The sequence below is a fragment of the Brassica napus genome, chromosome C7 (genome assembly GCF_020379485.1).
Source record: "Brassica napus cultivar Da-Ae chromosome C7, Da-Ae, whole genome shotgun sequence".
Lineage (NCBI taxonomy): Eukaryota > Viridiplantae > Streptophyta > Magnoliopsida > Brassicales > Brassicaceae > Brassica > Brassica napus.
The window spans coordinates 50,567,834-50,581,833 of NC_063450.1; the positions used below are offsets into that span (position 1 = coordinate 50,567,834).

At 38.2% G+C, this 14,000-nt stretch overlaps 4 protein-coding genes across 4 annotated transcripts; 2 read left to right on the top strand and 2 right to left on the bottom strand.

Moving 5' to 3' along the window:
* Nucleotides 1–386: 386 nt before the first annotated feature.
* LOC106407064 (protein SUPPRESSOR OF NPR1-1 CONSTITUTIVE 4-like) lies at nt 387–6,265 on the bottom strand. The gene is made up of 11 exons (XM_048763149.1): nt 6,067–6,265; nt 5,613–5,906; nt 4,916–5,533; nt 4,784–4,822; nt 4,392–4,676; nt 4,131–4,273; nt 3,154–3,640; nt 2,220–3,074; nt 2,107–2,133; nt 1,809–1,835; nt 387–1,726 (listed from the first exon to the last, which is right to left on the bottom strand). The coding sequence occupies exons 1-11, from the start codon at nt 6,167–6,169 to the stop codon at nt 639–641; spliced, it is 3,966 nt and encodes a 1,321-aa protein (XP_048619106.1). The 5' UTR covers nt 6,170–6,265; the 3' UTR covers nt 387–638.
* A 184-nt stretch (nt 6,266–6,449) lies between these two features.
* On the top strand, nt 6,450–7,871 carry LOC106409682 (tryptophan synthase beta chain 2, chloroplastic-like). Its single transcript, XM_013850265.3, has 2 exons — nt 6,450–6,854; nt 6,914–7,871. Exons 1-2 carry the CDS (start codon nt 6,806–6,808, stop codon nt 7,087–7,089), a joined length of 225 nt encoding a protein of 74 aa, XP_013705719.1. The 5' UTR covers nt 6,450–6,805; the 3' UTR covers nt 7,090–7,871.
* On the top strand, nt 7,721–11,669 carry LOC125590114 (protein disulfide-isomerase 5-4-like). The gene is made up of 15 exons (XM_048763150.1): nt 7,721–7,870; nt 8,354–8,444; nt 8,550–8,644; nt 8,781–8,838; nt 9,024–9,205; nt 9,330–9,387; nt 9,754–9,794; nt 9,868–9,942; nt 10,058–10,114; nt 10,221–10,284; nt 10,406–10,549; nt 10,626–10,847; nt 10,940–11,092; nt 11,261–11,338; nt 11,427–11,669. Exons 1-15 carry the CDS (start codon nt 7,830–7,832, stop codon nt 11,502–11,504), a joined length of 1,437 nt encoding a protein of 478 aa, XP_048619107.1. The 5' UTR covers nt 7,721–7,829; the 3' UTR covers nt 11,505–11,669.
* Nucleotides 11,670–12,574: 905 nt separating this feature from the next.
* Nucleotides 12,575–13,863, bottom strand: LOC106407324 (60S ribosomal protein L14-2). Its single transcript, XM_048763153.1, has 5 exons — nt 13,744–13,863; nt 13,556–13,657; nt 13,056–13,185; nt 12,865–12,977; nt 12,575–12,774 (listed from the first exon to the last, which is right to left on the bottom strand). The coding sequence occupies exons 1-5, from the start codon at nt 13,744–13,746 to the stop codon at nt 12,718–12,720; spliced, it is 405 nt and encodes a 134-aa protein (XP_048619110.1). The 5' UTR covers nt 13,747–13,863; the 3' UTR covers nt 12,575–12,717.
* Between the last annotated feature and the right edge of the window lie 137 nt (nt 13,864–14,000).

The following is a 14,000-nucleotide window of genomic DNA, read 5'->3' on the forward strand; positions in this document are numbered from 1 at the left end:
TAAATAAACACGAGTAAACTCACGCATATGTTTGATGTCAACTCATTGCACTTCCCTTAAACATTGCATTGCAGAAATGATGGTTTTCAGAAATTCAAATCACAAGACTGTCAACTTTGGTGTCATCCTCTTCGTCCAACTAATCAAGGTTTGACTCATCTAGTGGATGATATGGGTCGGTTTTTAATGATACTGATACATTTCACAGAAACCTAAAAGAAATGGAATGTATTCGGAAAATGGTTCAAAAAATAAACAGCAATAGTAATGAGTGAAGTTCTTTCGGTATATAGACGTAGTATTCTTAGAAGAGATAGGTATATATTGTGGATGAAATTATTAGGTTTTACGCATATAATCAACATCATATATGTGCAAAATCAGAATGTCAGCTACGAGGGATAGTTGTAGACTTAGGAACTGAATTGGGATTAAGTAGTATTCACAGTAGGTGAATTCTCATGTCATTCACCTAATCTAAATACACCGAACTTGGTGTGTATATGGACATCAAATAATCTTCAGAATAACCTAATTTTATACATAGATTTCCCATTTTAATTCGGAATGTATGGCATTTCTTGAATATTTGCATTCTTGTGGTCCTGCTTTGATAAATTCCAAGGAGGCTTTTTAGATCATTCTTCGGTGTAAACCGAAATATCCCTTGAAAGTGTTGAAGGCTCTTGAAGAGGTGCTATGGGAATTTGCAAAACAGGCCTAGGAGGCACTTCGAGAGCATCCAAGCTTCCTTCCATCATCTCTACAACTCTGTTCATCGGTGGGCGATCCAACGGAGAAGACTGAATACACCACAAACCAACCAAAGCCATCTTCTTTGCTAGCTCATGTTCCTCATTGCTGATCTCATCCTCGATAAGCCTTCTAGACTTTCCTAATTCAATATCCCTATATATCCACTCAGGAAAGTATATCGAACTCGTGTTAGAAGTGGAGTCCTGATGAGCTTTTTCTTTATTCCTTGCGCCAATCATCTCCAGAACCAACATTCCGTAGCTATATACATCTGACTTGTGAGACACGCTCCCATAAACTCTTGAAATCATCTCTGGTGCAATGTACCCGACTGTACCTCTTGTGTCCAGCAATGACAGTGCACTCTCTTTCTTCTCGCAGAGCTTAGCAAGACCGAAGTCTGAAACCTTGGGGCAAAAGTTTTCATCTAAGAGTACATTTTGTGGTTTTATGTCGAAATGCACAATCCTCGTTTTGCAGCCGTGATGCAAGTATTCTAGGCCTCGAGCAACTCCAACCGCAATTTGATACAATGCCGTCCAGTCCAAAGTCTTGCCTGCGATGAATTTATCAAGGGACCCGTTTCCCAAAAATTCATATATAATCGCTCTTTTGGAACGTTCGGAGCAGAAACCAAGCAAGGAAACAATGTTGTGATGAGAAGTTTGGCTCATGCTTGCAACCTCGTTCGTGAAATCTTCACCATTGCCCTTTGAATCTTTCAAGACCTTCACCGCAACCATACGGCCGTCAGGAAGCGTTCCTCTATACACAATTCCAAACCCGCCTCTCCCGACCACTTCCGCAAATGACTTGGTGATTCTTTTCACTTGTGCGTAAGTGTAGTGTTTGAGTGGAATAAGCGACTTGAGATTTTGCTGTCTCTGTCGTGTTTCTCTCTTCCAGAGGTAACAAAGAAACAATGATAGTAAGACCAAGAACATAACAACGCCTGCTACTGAGCCCGAAACTAGAAATAAACAGAGAAATTCGTGAGTTTAAGTAATACACATAAACAGTTCAAAGTCTATCTTCCCTGCAAACTAACTCACCTTTGCCAATTGCATTGACCAAAGACCCTGTTCAACCATTCAACAAGTAAAATTTTGTCAGAATGGAATCAAACTAAATAACTTAAAAAAAATCTATCTTCCCATCATACTTCAAATCTCTAAACACATAAAAACAATTTTTCTTATTGCTTTTGAAACTTTTCAAAACTAAAGTTCTCAATGTTAATCTTAGATTTTGTGGAACATATCTCCATTAAATCTATATTGGAATATGAAAACACAAACCTAATCTAAATTGTAACTTTCCATGGTCTTTGAATTATCCAACATTACTAACCTTTGTGAACTGTGTTGACCGAAAATCCTGTTTTAACACGTGTAATTTTTTTTGTCAGAATGAAACCAAACTTGATCTGAAAAGTAACAAAATGAGAGAAAACGACGGATTACCCTGACTTGTCTTTCCAGAGCTACAGGTATCGCCATGGGTCCCATCGTCACAATAGCAGACGAATCGATTAAAAGTTTGATCGTATCCACAAGCACCCTTAGATTCTAGGCACATTGAGCAGTCTTGTTTAAGTTGAAGCTCGAAACCCTGTTCAAGAGTCTTCTTTAGATTATTTGAATCCAGAGTGTGTAGGTTCGACCCGGAAACAGGCATGCTGACGTAAACTGTGCAGTTTTCCTTCATGTAGTCAATGCCATCCCTCCCGTTGAATAAAGAAGACGAGCTGTTTATCACAACACAATAGTTGTTGTTTTTTACACCTTCTTTACATTGAAAGTCTGTAACGTAATTGTAAGCTTCGCTGCTGTAGATAATGGATGATAAGTCTTGGCAGTCATAAAGCATTGTTAGCAGATTGGTGTCATTAGCCAGTTGAAGGGCCTCTTGGTAGAATGGTCCATTTAGTGGGTCTGAAGGACAAAGATTGTCGATATAATCTGATCTGGCGAGTCTTATATTACGAGAAGTGTAATTTGCGTTTAAGATTCTGAACTTCACGGAAGAGACAGTAAGCTCTGCGAATCCATCGCTACAGTTGAGCTTAAAGCCAGGGTAGCCGCAGGTTTCTCTGTCAGGTGTCCAGAAAGGGTACAAGAGACCGCCCTGATTACCACAGCGAAACGTTTGACTGCATTGTTTGTAATGGTCATAACCTGGGACATCAGCATCTGTGAACACCGGGTTTGGAGCTTCGGCTGGAGGTAAGGACGCCGGATTCACAACTTGCAAGAGTGCACCTGGTTGGACAGGAGCCATGTAAGGTGGAGTTTCTTTGCTTCCCAAACATCTATTTTCTGCACAAGAGGGAAACAAAATTCGGCATTATTGATGTCATATTGTGAGACCCTCTGGTGCAAAGAATAATCCACTTACTTCTATATCTAGCAGCTGTGAAAGGGAACTCAGTGATGGTTCCATTTACACCAGCTCCAGTAACATAAGAGTTTATCTCAACAGTTGCGTCAGATAAGAAGTCATATGGTTGAGATACAAACTCGTTCTGGAACAGTTCCACATATACCGGAAGCTGAGACTTCTGCAGCCTCTCCACAACATTGGTTTGCCCCATGAGGAACCCATCAAATGTGGGAAATACTGATGCTTTAGTGATGACAACAGCGCTAGCAAATTCTTTTATCTCTTTAATAGCAGAGTCACTAATATCACTAATGGTTTTTTCAACTTTGTAGACTGTCTCATACTTGCTCTGATTCCTGAACTCAACTAGGACCGAGCTATCCGTTGACTGAATCATGACTTTTGTTGTGGTTATTCGAGTGCTGTAAGCAGTTTCCGTGAGGGTATCGAGAACCGCTTTAACCATGTTGAGCCCTTGCTTCTGTCGCAGGTACATTACATTCTGAAGGACACAATAAAAATTAAGTGGCCATGCCATTAAAGACGTTAGAATAGGCCTGACCGTTTTATCCGAACCAAAACACTGAATTCTGATCCGGAACATTATATGAAAACATCCAAACGGGACTTAAGAATTATGTACGAATACAACCCAAACCGAATCGAAATCTGAACCAGGATCCAAAAAAATATGAAATTAATTAAAAAATGTGTTAAATTTTTTTTATATTTGTTAAAGTAATTCAAATATTTATAGTATTTTAAATAAAAAAATTGAAGTTTCTTTTTATTTTTTTCTAATAGTTTTTAGGTCTAGGTTTAACTAGTTTTAGTTAGATTTTTGAATATTTTTGGTCAATTATTTTAGATTTCTATTAAGATTTTTGGGCTATTTCAAACATTAGTTATAAATAACCCTACTCAACCAAAAGTCCCGGCACAGGCCTATCTGATTTGTTAAAACCATAAGATTAGGAGGTGCGGGAACTGACCTCTACACTGATCAAAACACCGGAGAGAGAAGTGGAGTGTTTTGCCAAGTTTAGGAATTCAGAAAGCAAAATAAGCTTTCCAGAATTTTTCTGATTAGGATTCCTGAATATATTGTATAGCCTGTACGGGTTTGCAATCGCAGCTGCACAAAAGATGGGAGAATAGATATGTAACGCTCAAGGTATGTAATTTTGACCAAATAGTATCTTTAAATTGTAAAATTGTTAGATGTAGCCTCTTTAAATTAAGTGGAAACTTACGAGTCAAGTTCCGGATCTCAGCCCATGTGAGACTAAAAGTGTATATCCCACCATTTGAGCTAATCTCGGGAACATGTGTTGAACGTTGCGCGTAAGATGTCTGGGAGATCGTTGTGCTGTTCGAGAGGTCTATTGATCTTGAGCAAAAGGGTTTACCGTCGCTGGACATCTGGACTGAGCAATCGATAACATCAGCACCATCTTTGATAGCCTTATCATATGCCAAGTCAGTACATCCTGGATAGTCCCCACTCGCTCCATTTTTTGATATAACAAGAAAATCAACTGAACCGTGAACCATTTTGATAAGTGTCAACTATGGGTTTCTCTTTCTTTCTTTTCTACTACTAATCATAAAAGAAATATGCAAAGTAATGACTCTTACTTACTACCTTGTTTTATAGCGTTTCTGCCAAGGTGGGAGAAGCATTCTTGAAGAAAATATAAAAGGAAAATGATTGATGTGAGTGTTTCGAGCAATGTTCTAAGGACATAAAGAAACCACCTTAAGAGATTTTGCTTACCAATGGATGCAGATGCAGTTATGGGAAAATCTGAGAGCACACCATCGACAGAAAAGTTGCCATTGTCCATAAAAGATAGATACTCAGAGACAGGATCATAACTGTAGTCATGTGCAATATCAACATCATTAGCAAAACCTGACACAAACACTTCAAGTCCTGCTTTCTGAGCATCTTGAACTAAGGATGTGGAGGGAAGCAAGTACTGCTTGTCATCTAGTGGCAATACGTAAGACTTGGGAACAAGAATCCCTGAAGCAAAATTCTTGACAAATGTTAGGTTACTCAAGATAGAACCGTATGTTCTGTTTGTTGTCGGCTCAAATTGTTCTTTCTCAAGAAACCGGAACACGAATTTCGGTCCATTACGCCCGAACCGGCCAGCAATCTTTGTAAAGAAATTCACTTCAGGGGAAGAGAGGTAGTCAACGGAAACAGTTTTTGAAGCAGATATCAGAAAAGTGCTCATGCTCAGATTATGCTGCGCGTAGAAGGCATCGTGCTGAACATTAAGCCAAAAGCCTAGTGGTTTCAGCTCCTTGTTTACAGTTTGAACAGTGGAGATCGTGTATTCATTACCATCGAATCTGTCTGAACGAGATAAAATAGCTCGGATCACTGAAAAACAAGAAGAAGACATTTGTGAGAAGTTGCGAGAAACAGTGAAGCACTCACTTTTTGGGCAATGAAGACTTACAGTAAACCTTGTTGAGATCTTTCAAGGAGAAATCAACGGTGAACCAGCCCTGAGTAGGGACTCCATTAACCGGGTAAGTTTTTTGACCCTTTGGGTAAACAACTTCAATAATTGAAGCATTGCTCATGTTTAGATCAGGGAAGCAAATCACAGCTCCATCTTTGGTTAATTGAACATCACACCACAGGACAGCATCTGCTACACTTGTCTGTAGTGCGAAGATGTAAGCATCAAGGCTCGAATCTGGAAACAATCCAGAAAACCCTCCACGAGAGATCACACGAGGAGCATCACCTGGTAAAGTAAAAGTGTATCACAAAGTTATTCTAATAAAAGAGAATATATATGATAATCCCAACTCTACTACAGATCTCTGTATAAATAAAGTCGGAGTACTAGTTTCTATCGGACATTCATGCTTAAAGAAAGAGATAGAAAGTGAGAGCACTCTCACCACTGAGTGTTTTCCATGGACTTCTAGGTCTTTGAGCGTCAGTTTGAGAAGCAAACAGGTGAATCAGAACAACACCACATAGGAAAACTGTTGAAGCTCCCATTGTCGGAAGTTAACTTTACTAGGTCCTGTTCTTTCTTCTGGGAGACCTACTAAATTACATAGATAGAAAAACATAAATAGTAGTCTTTAATGCATAAGCAGTCGTACGCATAGTGGGACTAATACAGACACGCTTAAGACTCCGGATCTTTTTTTTTTTTTTTTATTATTGCTTTTTTATGTGTTGACTCTTTAATAAGTCGTCTCTTTATTAAACTATGTTAAACCTTTGGCTACAAAATTGAGGCAGAGCAACCTTTTTTAATCAAGTAATTAACATTTTTCCCCCTCTGATGTGAAAAAGAAAGTGGAAGAAAAGTGAGTCGTACTGGTCATTTACTAGATCAGCTATGATTATAGTCTTTTTCTCTTCATTTTTGTTTTTGCTACTATTTCTAAACCTTTGCTGATACAGTTTACTATTTCTAAATGTCATTTCTTCTTGGAAATACCATATACTATCCCTAAATCTGTTTGTCTTCATTCCTTTCACTTATCGACCATAGATGATTTAGGAGACTTGAAAAGTCAACAGTTTGATTACTCATTTCTCAAGTAACATCAAACAGTAAATGTTCAATGTTAACAGCTTGGACTACACTGGAGTACTGGACCTGAGCATAGTTTCCTTAAAGAGATGGGACGGGTTGAATACTACAGCGTTACCGATGAAGAAGCTTTAGAAGGTACTTGTCTTTATATGTTTCTTGCATTGTTTTTGCTTGCTGATCTCCTCCGTGTGTAGCGTTCAAGAGAGTGTCTCGGTTGGAGGGAATAATCCCAGCATTGGAGACATCTCATGCATTGGCTCATCTCGAGAAGCTATGTCCGACATTACCTGATGGTGCTAGAGTGGTGTTAAACTTCAGCGGGAGAGGTGATAAGGATGTTCAGACGGCCATCAAGTATCTTGAAGTTTAAAGAGAATAATGCTTTCGTTTCGTTTTCAGACAGCGACATTTCTTTTAGTAGTTTTGTTAGTTCTTGCTTCTGGGCGGGAAACTCAAAAGAGGAACACAGTATTAAGAAGAGAACCAAATAAAATAAAAATGTATCCTATAAATAAGACTGTTTTATTGAACGTTTGATGTTCTTATAAAAAAAAACTCGAACTGTTTTGTTCTTTACCAGCTTTAACTTGACCAAAACAAAGAAACCTCAATTTATAAAAAAACAACTATGATTGAATTACCTTAAATCTGTAAACAAATTATTTAATGATTTATCAATTGATTATATTTGATTTACTGTTTGAACTTGAAAACTATACAATAAATAAAATTTTACTCAATTATTTAAAATGAATAGGCTATAGTTATTTTGTTTTCTACAATAGGCTAGCAGCTACATAATGGTGCGGTGAATTATTTAGAACATTCAATTGCGAGCCACCTCCTACGCCGAATGTCATAAATGACTTGTTGACTGTAAGTCTGTAACATTCAAGCGATTGGGTACTAATTTGGTTTAAATAAAACTATTTGGGTCAAATGTGAAAGTCACCAAAACTATAAGGGACTAGTGTTGTAATTATGAACCGATCGGGGAGAGAGTTTTACATCTGAAGGGGGTTGAAGATAAATCGCAAGGGAGGTGTGGGTGCATCATCGTCCCTAAGCTTTTACAAGTAGCCCAAACAGTTGACTCCTTATACGACGAAGATGGTCTCCACGAGCAAGATCAAATCCGTCGATTTCTACAGGTTTTGCTTCTGTTTCTCTAGTTTATACGTATCCATTTCGCAGATCTCACGAGCTTCTTCGATCTAGGCAAGTGACGTGATTTGATTTCGATAGCTCAGTGTGAATGTAATCTTCGGGAGTATCTACATTCTGTGGATTTTCATGCTGATTAGTGATAGGGTTTAGTCGTGAAAGAGGCGATCCTGAGGCTGTAGGTTTAAGAACATCACTGTTCAGCTCAGTTTCGCCTTTTTTTTTGACGTAGTGGAAGCTTAGATAGATGCAATGATATTCGTTTAGTCTGATTGGTCATTTTGATCTTAGTGCGATTGGACTGTTGAAAGTGTTTCATAATGGGGTTTAAGACCATCTCTGTTCGCTTATATTTAACTTTTTGATGAAATAATATTCGTTTAGTTCAAGAATCCCCCTAGCAAACAAGTCTTCTTGAACTCGTTGAGATCTGTGATTTATTTAAATATTTGTGATTTGGATGCCTGCAGGAAAATCCCGAGGGATTTGACAGAGGCGACTCTCTCTGGAGCTGGATTGTCCATTGTAGCAGCTCTCTCTATGCTCTTTTTATTTGGAATGGTAACGCTTGAAGCTCACTGTGTGATGATTTTCTAAGTGTTGTGTTCAAGATTTATGTCACTGTTTCTAATTGGATAACATGAATGCTATTTTCACATATTACAGGAGTTAAATAATTATTTGGCTGTCAGCACTACAACGTCCGTCATCGTTGACCGAAGCTCTGATGGAGATTTCCTCCGCATGGATTTTAACATAAGGTACATAATTATCCAGTTTTGTTTAAGTACATACCTTGTCTCTTCAGAAATGTCTTATGTGGCTTAAACAAATTCCTGCGAAATGCTAATCTATTTGATTGCTAACTAGATACATGCTCTATTTTTTTTCTCGCAGCTTCCCATCACTTTCATGTGAATTTGCATCTGTGGATGTCAGTGACGTATTAGGAACTGTAAGTTTTGGTTTCATCATAAGTTCATTTCAAGTCTCTATTTGTTTTTAAAGTATCTAAGTGTCCTCTATGTGTGTCCCAAAGTTTGGCCTGCACAATAATTTTCATGGAGTGAAATCCTAAATGTCACCATAGTTGTAAAAGATTGTCCGTTGTATCCTGATTTTGCTAACTTTTGTTTTCAGAATAGGCTAAATGTAACAAAGACAATTCGGAAATTTTCTATTGATTCGAATTTGAGACCTACTGGTTCTGAGTTTCACTCTGGGGAAGTTTTATCGCACGTCAATCACGATGAAGCAGGTGAAGAAGTAGTTGAAGATTCTGTATCCCTTACTAGCCGCAACTTCGACACATTGTTACATCAGTAAGTAGTTTTGGTCGTTATTACACATTTCGTACACATGCAATAATTCTAGGATAATTTGTCTAGTACGTAATCTTTTTTTTCTTTGCTTCTGATGACAACATATGAATCATATAACTTGCAGATATCCTATCTCCGTTGTTAATTTCTATGCTCCCTGGTGCTATTGGTGTAATCTCCTGGTAAGTCCCGCATCTTTTGTCTTCGTGTCTTACATATTTTAGATTTTGCAGCATATTTTCTATCTAGGACGTCATTTTTCTGCTTGCTGGCAAGGGTCGTATTATCGTTCTTACTAGAGGAGGTCCTACATTTTGGGTGCTTAGGACGTGCTTAGAGTGAAATCTACTGTAACCTAGTCAGTCTTTCTTGAGAATGCTCTTTGGCTGTAGTCGTAATAATTTTATCATGGAAAAGACTAGACTTATCTAAGGAGCAACTTGATGAAGAATATCAAGAGAGTAGTTTTTGGTGACACTTTATGCACACTACAGTGGTAGTTTTGATGTTCTTTTACGCGAAGACTAAACTTTAGTCTCCATTGGCAGAAACCATCGTGGGAGAAAGCAGCAAAACAAATAAAAGAGAGGTATGCCAATATACTGTCTTTAGATAAATAATCTGTGGTACTATTTTTTTAATAAATTTCTTGCTTTTGGTAGATATGATCCAGAAATGGACGGACGTGTCATTTTGGCAAAAGTGGACTGCACCCAAGAAGCTGATCTCTGTCGGAAGTATGTCCCAATATATTTGATATTTTTCATCTTGACTTCTTCATTTGCTATAGCATAATGCATTCTCTGGAATCATCTGCCAGCTTTTTAACTTATCCTCACAATTGATCTCCAGGAATCACATTCAAGGGTATCCATCAATTCGTATTTTCCGCCAAGGCAGTGATCTTAGGTAAGAGAATGCAACTCCTAGTTTACTTGTTTAAATAATGCCTGACCGTCATTTGCTCAATTCTTATAACCTCTATTCTTTCTCTGGTTGATTCTTTGCTTAATAGGGACAATGCACACCATGATCATGAATCGTACTATGGAGATCGTGATACAGAAAGCTTAGTGAAGGTAGTTATTGTTCTTGGTTTCTATTCAGCATCTTTTCTATGCCTCTTAAACAAGCAAAACAAGAGTTGGGTTTTGTGCTTCGTTTGTAACTTATTTCTGAATATTTTGTGTTCTTCTACAGATGGTGATAGGTCTGGTTGAACCAATCCATCTAGAGCCCCACAAACTAGCATTAGAGGACAAATCAGACAATGCATCCAAAACTTTAAAAAAGGCACCTTCTACAGGAGGATGTCGAATTGAAGGATACATACGTGTAAAGAAGGTAAGCATTTGAATGGGAAAATTGCTCTTGCTCTGTCTGTTTCTCTTTTTAAGTTACTTTTCTATGGTCTTTGCAGGTTCCAGGCAACCTAATGGTTTCAGCTCGTTCGGGATCTCATTCATTTGATTCTACTCAGATGAATATGTCCCATGTTGTTAACCATCTTTCATTTGGGCGGAAGATTTTGCCTCAGACATTCACTGACTTAAAGCGCTTGTCACCGTATCTCGGTCAAAGCCACGACCGTTTGAACGGCCGCCCCTTCATCAATCAACGTGATCTCGGCCCTAATGTTACCGTAAGTTTGTATAGTTCATTAAAAAGCATACTATTAAAATTATCCTAATTATGCTTTTAAGCATCCATTAAGGTTTTGTTATCCATGTACAGATCGAGCATTATCTTCAAATAGTAAAGACAGAGGTATTGAAAAGTAATGGACATGCAATGGTCGAGGAGTACGAGTACACAGCACACAGCAGCGTTGCTCATAGTTACTATTTACCAGTTGCCAAGTTTCACTTCGAGCTCTCACCGATGCAGGTATGCTTCAATATTCTTTTTGCTTTTCCTACTGATCATATCTGTTACACAGATCAGGGATAGAAACGTTGAGCCAAAAGCCCTGCGGGCTGTCCCGACCTGGTTCTGTTTACGAACAACAACCTTAGTTACACTCTGCTCATTTTTTCTTTATTTGTTTGGTTGCAGGTTCTCATAACCGAAAACTCTAGATCCTTCTCACATTTCATTACCAATGTATGCGCCATTATCGGTGGTGTCTTCACGGTTAGTAGAGAACTTAGAAGCCTCTTGTTCTTGTTAATAATTGATTAATACATCCTTATGACACTTGTTATTTCCTTCTTTTTTCCAGGTTGCCGGAATCTTGGATTCTATTCTCCACCAGACGATGACACTGATGAAAAAGATTGAACTTGGTAAAAACTTTTGAAGCTTTGCCTGAGAGTTTCATTTAGTTTTCTATGTAACCTGTCCGAAATTTTTGTTATGTTATACACAACCAGATGAGCGATAAGTATACTTCAAGATATTGGGAAAATGTTTACCCTTTTGAATGTTGATATATTTTCAAAATCCTTTAGACGTTTTTGTACTATTTTCTAACGCTCGCCTTTAGATGTTAAGATTGGAACACAAATGATTTCATCGCTGCATTGCACACCATTCACTAGCATTCTACATTACTCAATGAAGCCTGTTCATTAACACTAGGCATGGGCATATTTCCCGGATCCGAAGATCCGAACCGGTAGTTACCGAAAAATCGCATTTCGGATTGGATTCGGATTTAGGAAAATACCTGGTTGGATAAGGTTTAAAATCTGGTTGGGTACCGGGTCGGATACGGGTAATATCTGGGATCCGTACGGGTATCCGAAAGATCCGAATTAAACCTTAATTAAGATAACTCTAGTAATCTATTATGATCGTTTTCATTTGGTTATATTAAAATGGTTATGTTATTTTATTGTATTGTAATTTTAGTTATCTTGTTTATGTTTTTTTCGGATATTTAGAATATATTCGGTTCTTTTGGATTATATCCGGTTCTATTGGGTTAAATAATTTGGTACATACAAAGAATCAGACTGAATTCGTTAATTTTTTGGTTACTTCGGATGTAACCGGATCCGGTTTCGGATCCGACAGGTACCAAACCATATCCGAACCAGAAATTTAAATTATCCGATCGGTACCAAATTCTTTACTTCCGAAATATCCAAAATCCAAAAAACCCAACCTGGATCCGAACCGGTTATCCGAATGCCTAGGCCTAATTGACACCATTGATTTTAATCACGTTAAAAGAGAGAACAGTCTTCCAATTTGTCTGGATAATGGGAAATAAGAGACTCGTAGATCACTGTCGTCAGTCATTCTCTTCAGTTAGTCTCAACTTGAGACTAATTCAAAAGTTATACAAAAAGTGTGAATTGATTAAAGACATGATCAGAAAATAGATATTTTTTTAGCGAAAGAGTAAAGATCAAACAACAAAACGACGTCTTCCAAACAAGGTTTCATTCAAACTTGAAATTTTAACATCCGACAATAGAGTAGATAACGGAGTTGACACTTTCAAAAACACTAACTACCAATTCAAAATCGAAAAACAGAGATGCAGAAGATAATCCTCAATCTGATCAGGCAGTGATCTCCTTCTTGAGTTTCGCAAGCTCTTGCCTGACAACACCAGCTTTCTGCAAAACAAACCAAAGGATCCATTAACAATCAGTTTCACATTACGTAAACAAAGTCACAGAATGTTTAACAAATTTAAAAACACAGACCTTGATTTTGGCCAACATGATCTTGAACCTGTCGAAATCATTGAGGCTAGCCCTGCGCTTCTGAACGATGAGCTTCCTACCCCACGAGCTCTTCTCCCACTTGTTCTTCACGTCTGCAAACACTTTCCAGAATAAGACTGCAAACACCATACAAAATTTCAAAAGTATTACACAATGAAAAGCGCACTCACCAGCCTTCTCCATGGCCTCGATCAAAGCCTTCTTCTTTGGCACTCGGTTGATCTCAATCACGATGTCAGTAAGTGACAACCTCTTGAAGTTCATCTGGATCCTCTCCATGTCAGGTGCGTCTACCAGAGCCTAAACGACAAGAACAAAAACAACAGTTCCATTAGACAATATAGGAATACAGTAAACCCTGTTAAATCAGAATATAAGACAAGTTTCTTATAGCACGAACTCAGAGTCATCAATGAAAAGGTAAAGACTTTATTGAATGTATCAGCAAATCAAATAGCTCTAAGCACATATTGACCAAAACTCGTTCAGAAAAGTGACACCTTTATTGAATCAATCAGTACTTTTAACCACACATTGATCGATTGAGAAGAATCGAAATGTCACAAAGCACTAAGCAATGAAAGATCTGCGAACTAAATTTCCAGCTAGCTCAACTTCACTAAGAGAAAGATGGAAACTTTAATAATGTATGAATCAAGAAACAACGTACCCTGTTCTGGTCAACGACGTCGACGATAACAACGAGCTTTCCATGGTCTTTTCCATAGTTCACAAGAGCCACTCTCCCGATCTCCACGTACCTCTTGAAAACCTGAGCAGACACAAAACAAATATGAAAACTCAGTCGCAACCTTGCTTGAATGTCAAGGAGGAAGGAATCTGGAATGTGTATCTCACCATTTTCGCCGGCGGTAGCTTGAATGTTCGAAGCAAAGTGTCCAAAGCTGAAGATAGTTTATATATAGTTGTTTTTAGGGTTTTCTGTTTTGGGCCATTAACCAAATACCCAAAGGCCCGTTATGAATGCTACAACATAAACTAAAAGCCCAATAATATGGTAAAGCAACAGCACGGCGTCGTTTGTACGTTGAGATGCTTGTCGCTAGCTTCACCTCACCGTTGCAGGTGTATTTCGTTACCAAACGAGAACTCTG

Bases quoted from the DNA above. Each gene is read 5' to 3' on its own strand.
- LOC125590114 (XM_048763150.1), top strand. From the start codon at position 7,830: ATGGTCTCCACGAGCAAGATCAAATCCGTCGATTTCTACAG. The intron at 8,645-8,780 runs GTACATAATTAT...TTTTTCTCGCAG, and splicing joins CGCATGGATTTTAACATAAG to CTTCCCATCACTTTCATGTG. The intron at 10,848-10,939 runs GTAAGTTTGTAT...ATCCATGTACAG, and splicing joins ATCTCGGCCCTAATGTTACC to ATCGAGCATTATCTTCAAAT.
- LOC106407064 (XM_048763149.1), bottom strand. From the start codon at position 6,169: ATGGGAGCTTCAACAGTTTTCCTATGTGGTGTTGTTCTGATTCACCTG. The intron at 5,907-6,066 runs GTGAGAGTGCTC...TTACTTTACCAG, and splicing joins TCCATGGAAAACACTCAGTG to GTGATGCTCCTCGTGTGATC. The intron at 1,727-1,808 runs GTGAGTTAGTTT...GTTTATTTCTAG, and splicing joins GGTCAATGCAATTGGCAAAG to TTTCGGGCTCAGTAGCAGGC.
- LOC106407324 (XM_048763153.1), bottom strand. The intron at 13,186-13,555 runs GTACGTTGTTTC...CTTGTCGTTTAG, and splicing joins ACGTCGTTGACCAGAACAGG to GCTCTGGTAGACGCACCTGA. The intron at 12,978-13,055 runs GTGAGTGCGCTT...AAGTGTTTGCAG, and splicing joins CGAGGCCATGGAGAAGGCTG to ACGTGAAGAACAAGTGGGAG.
- LOC106409682 (XM_013850265.3), top strand. From the start codon at position 6,806: ATGGGACGGGTTGAATACTACAGCGTTACCGATGAAGAAGCTTTAGAA. The intron at 6,855-6,913 runs GTACTTGTCTTT...CTCCGTGTGTAG, and splicing joins CGATGAAGAAGCTTTAGAAG to CGTTCAAGAGAGTGTCTCGG.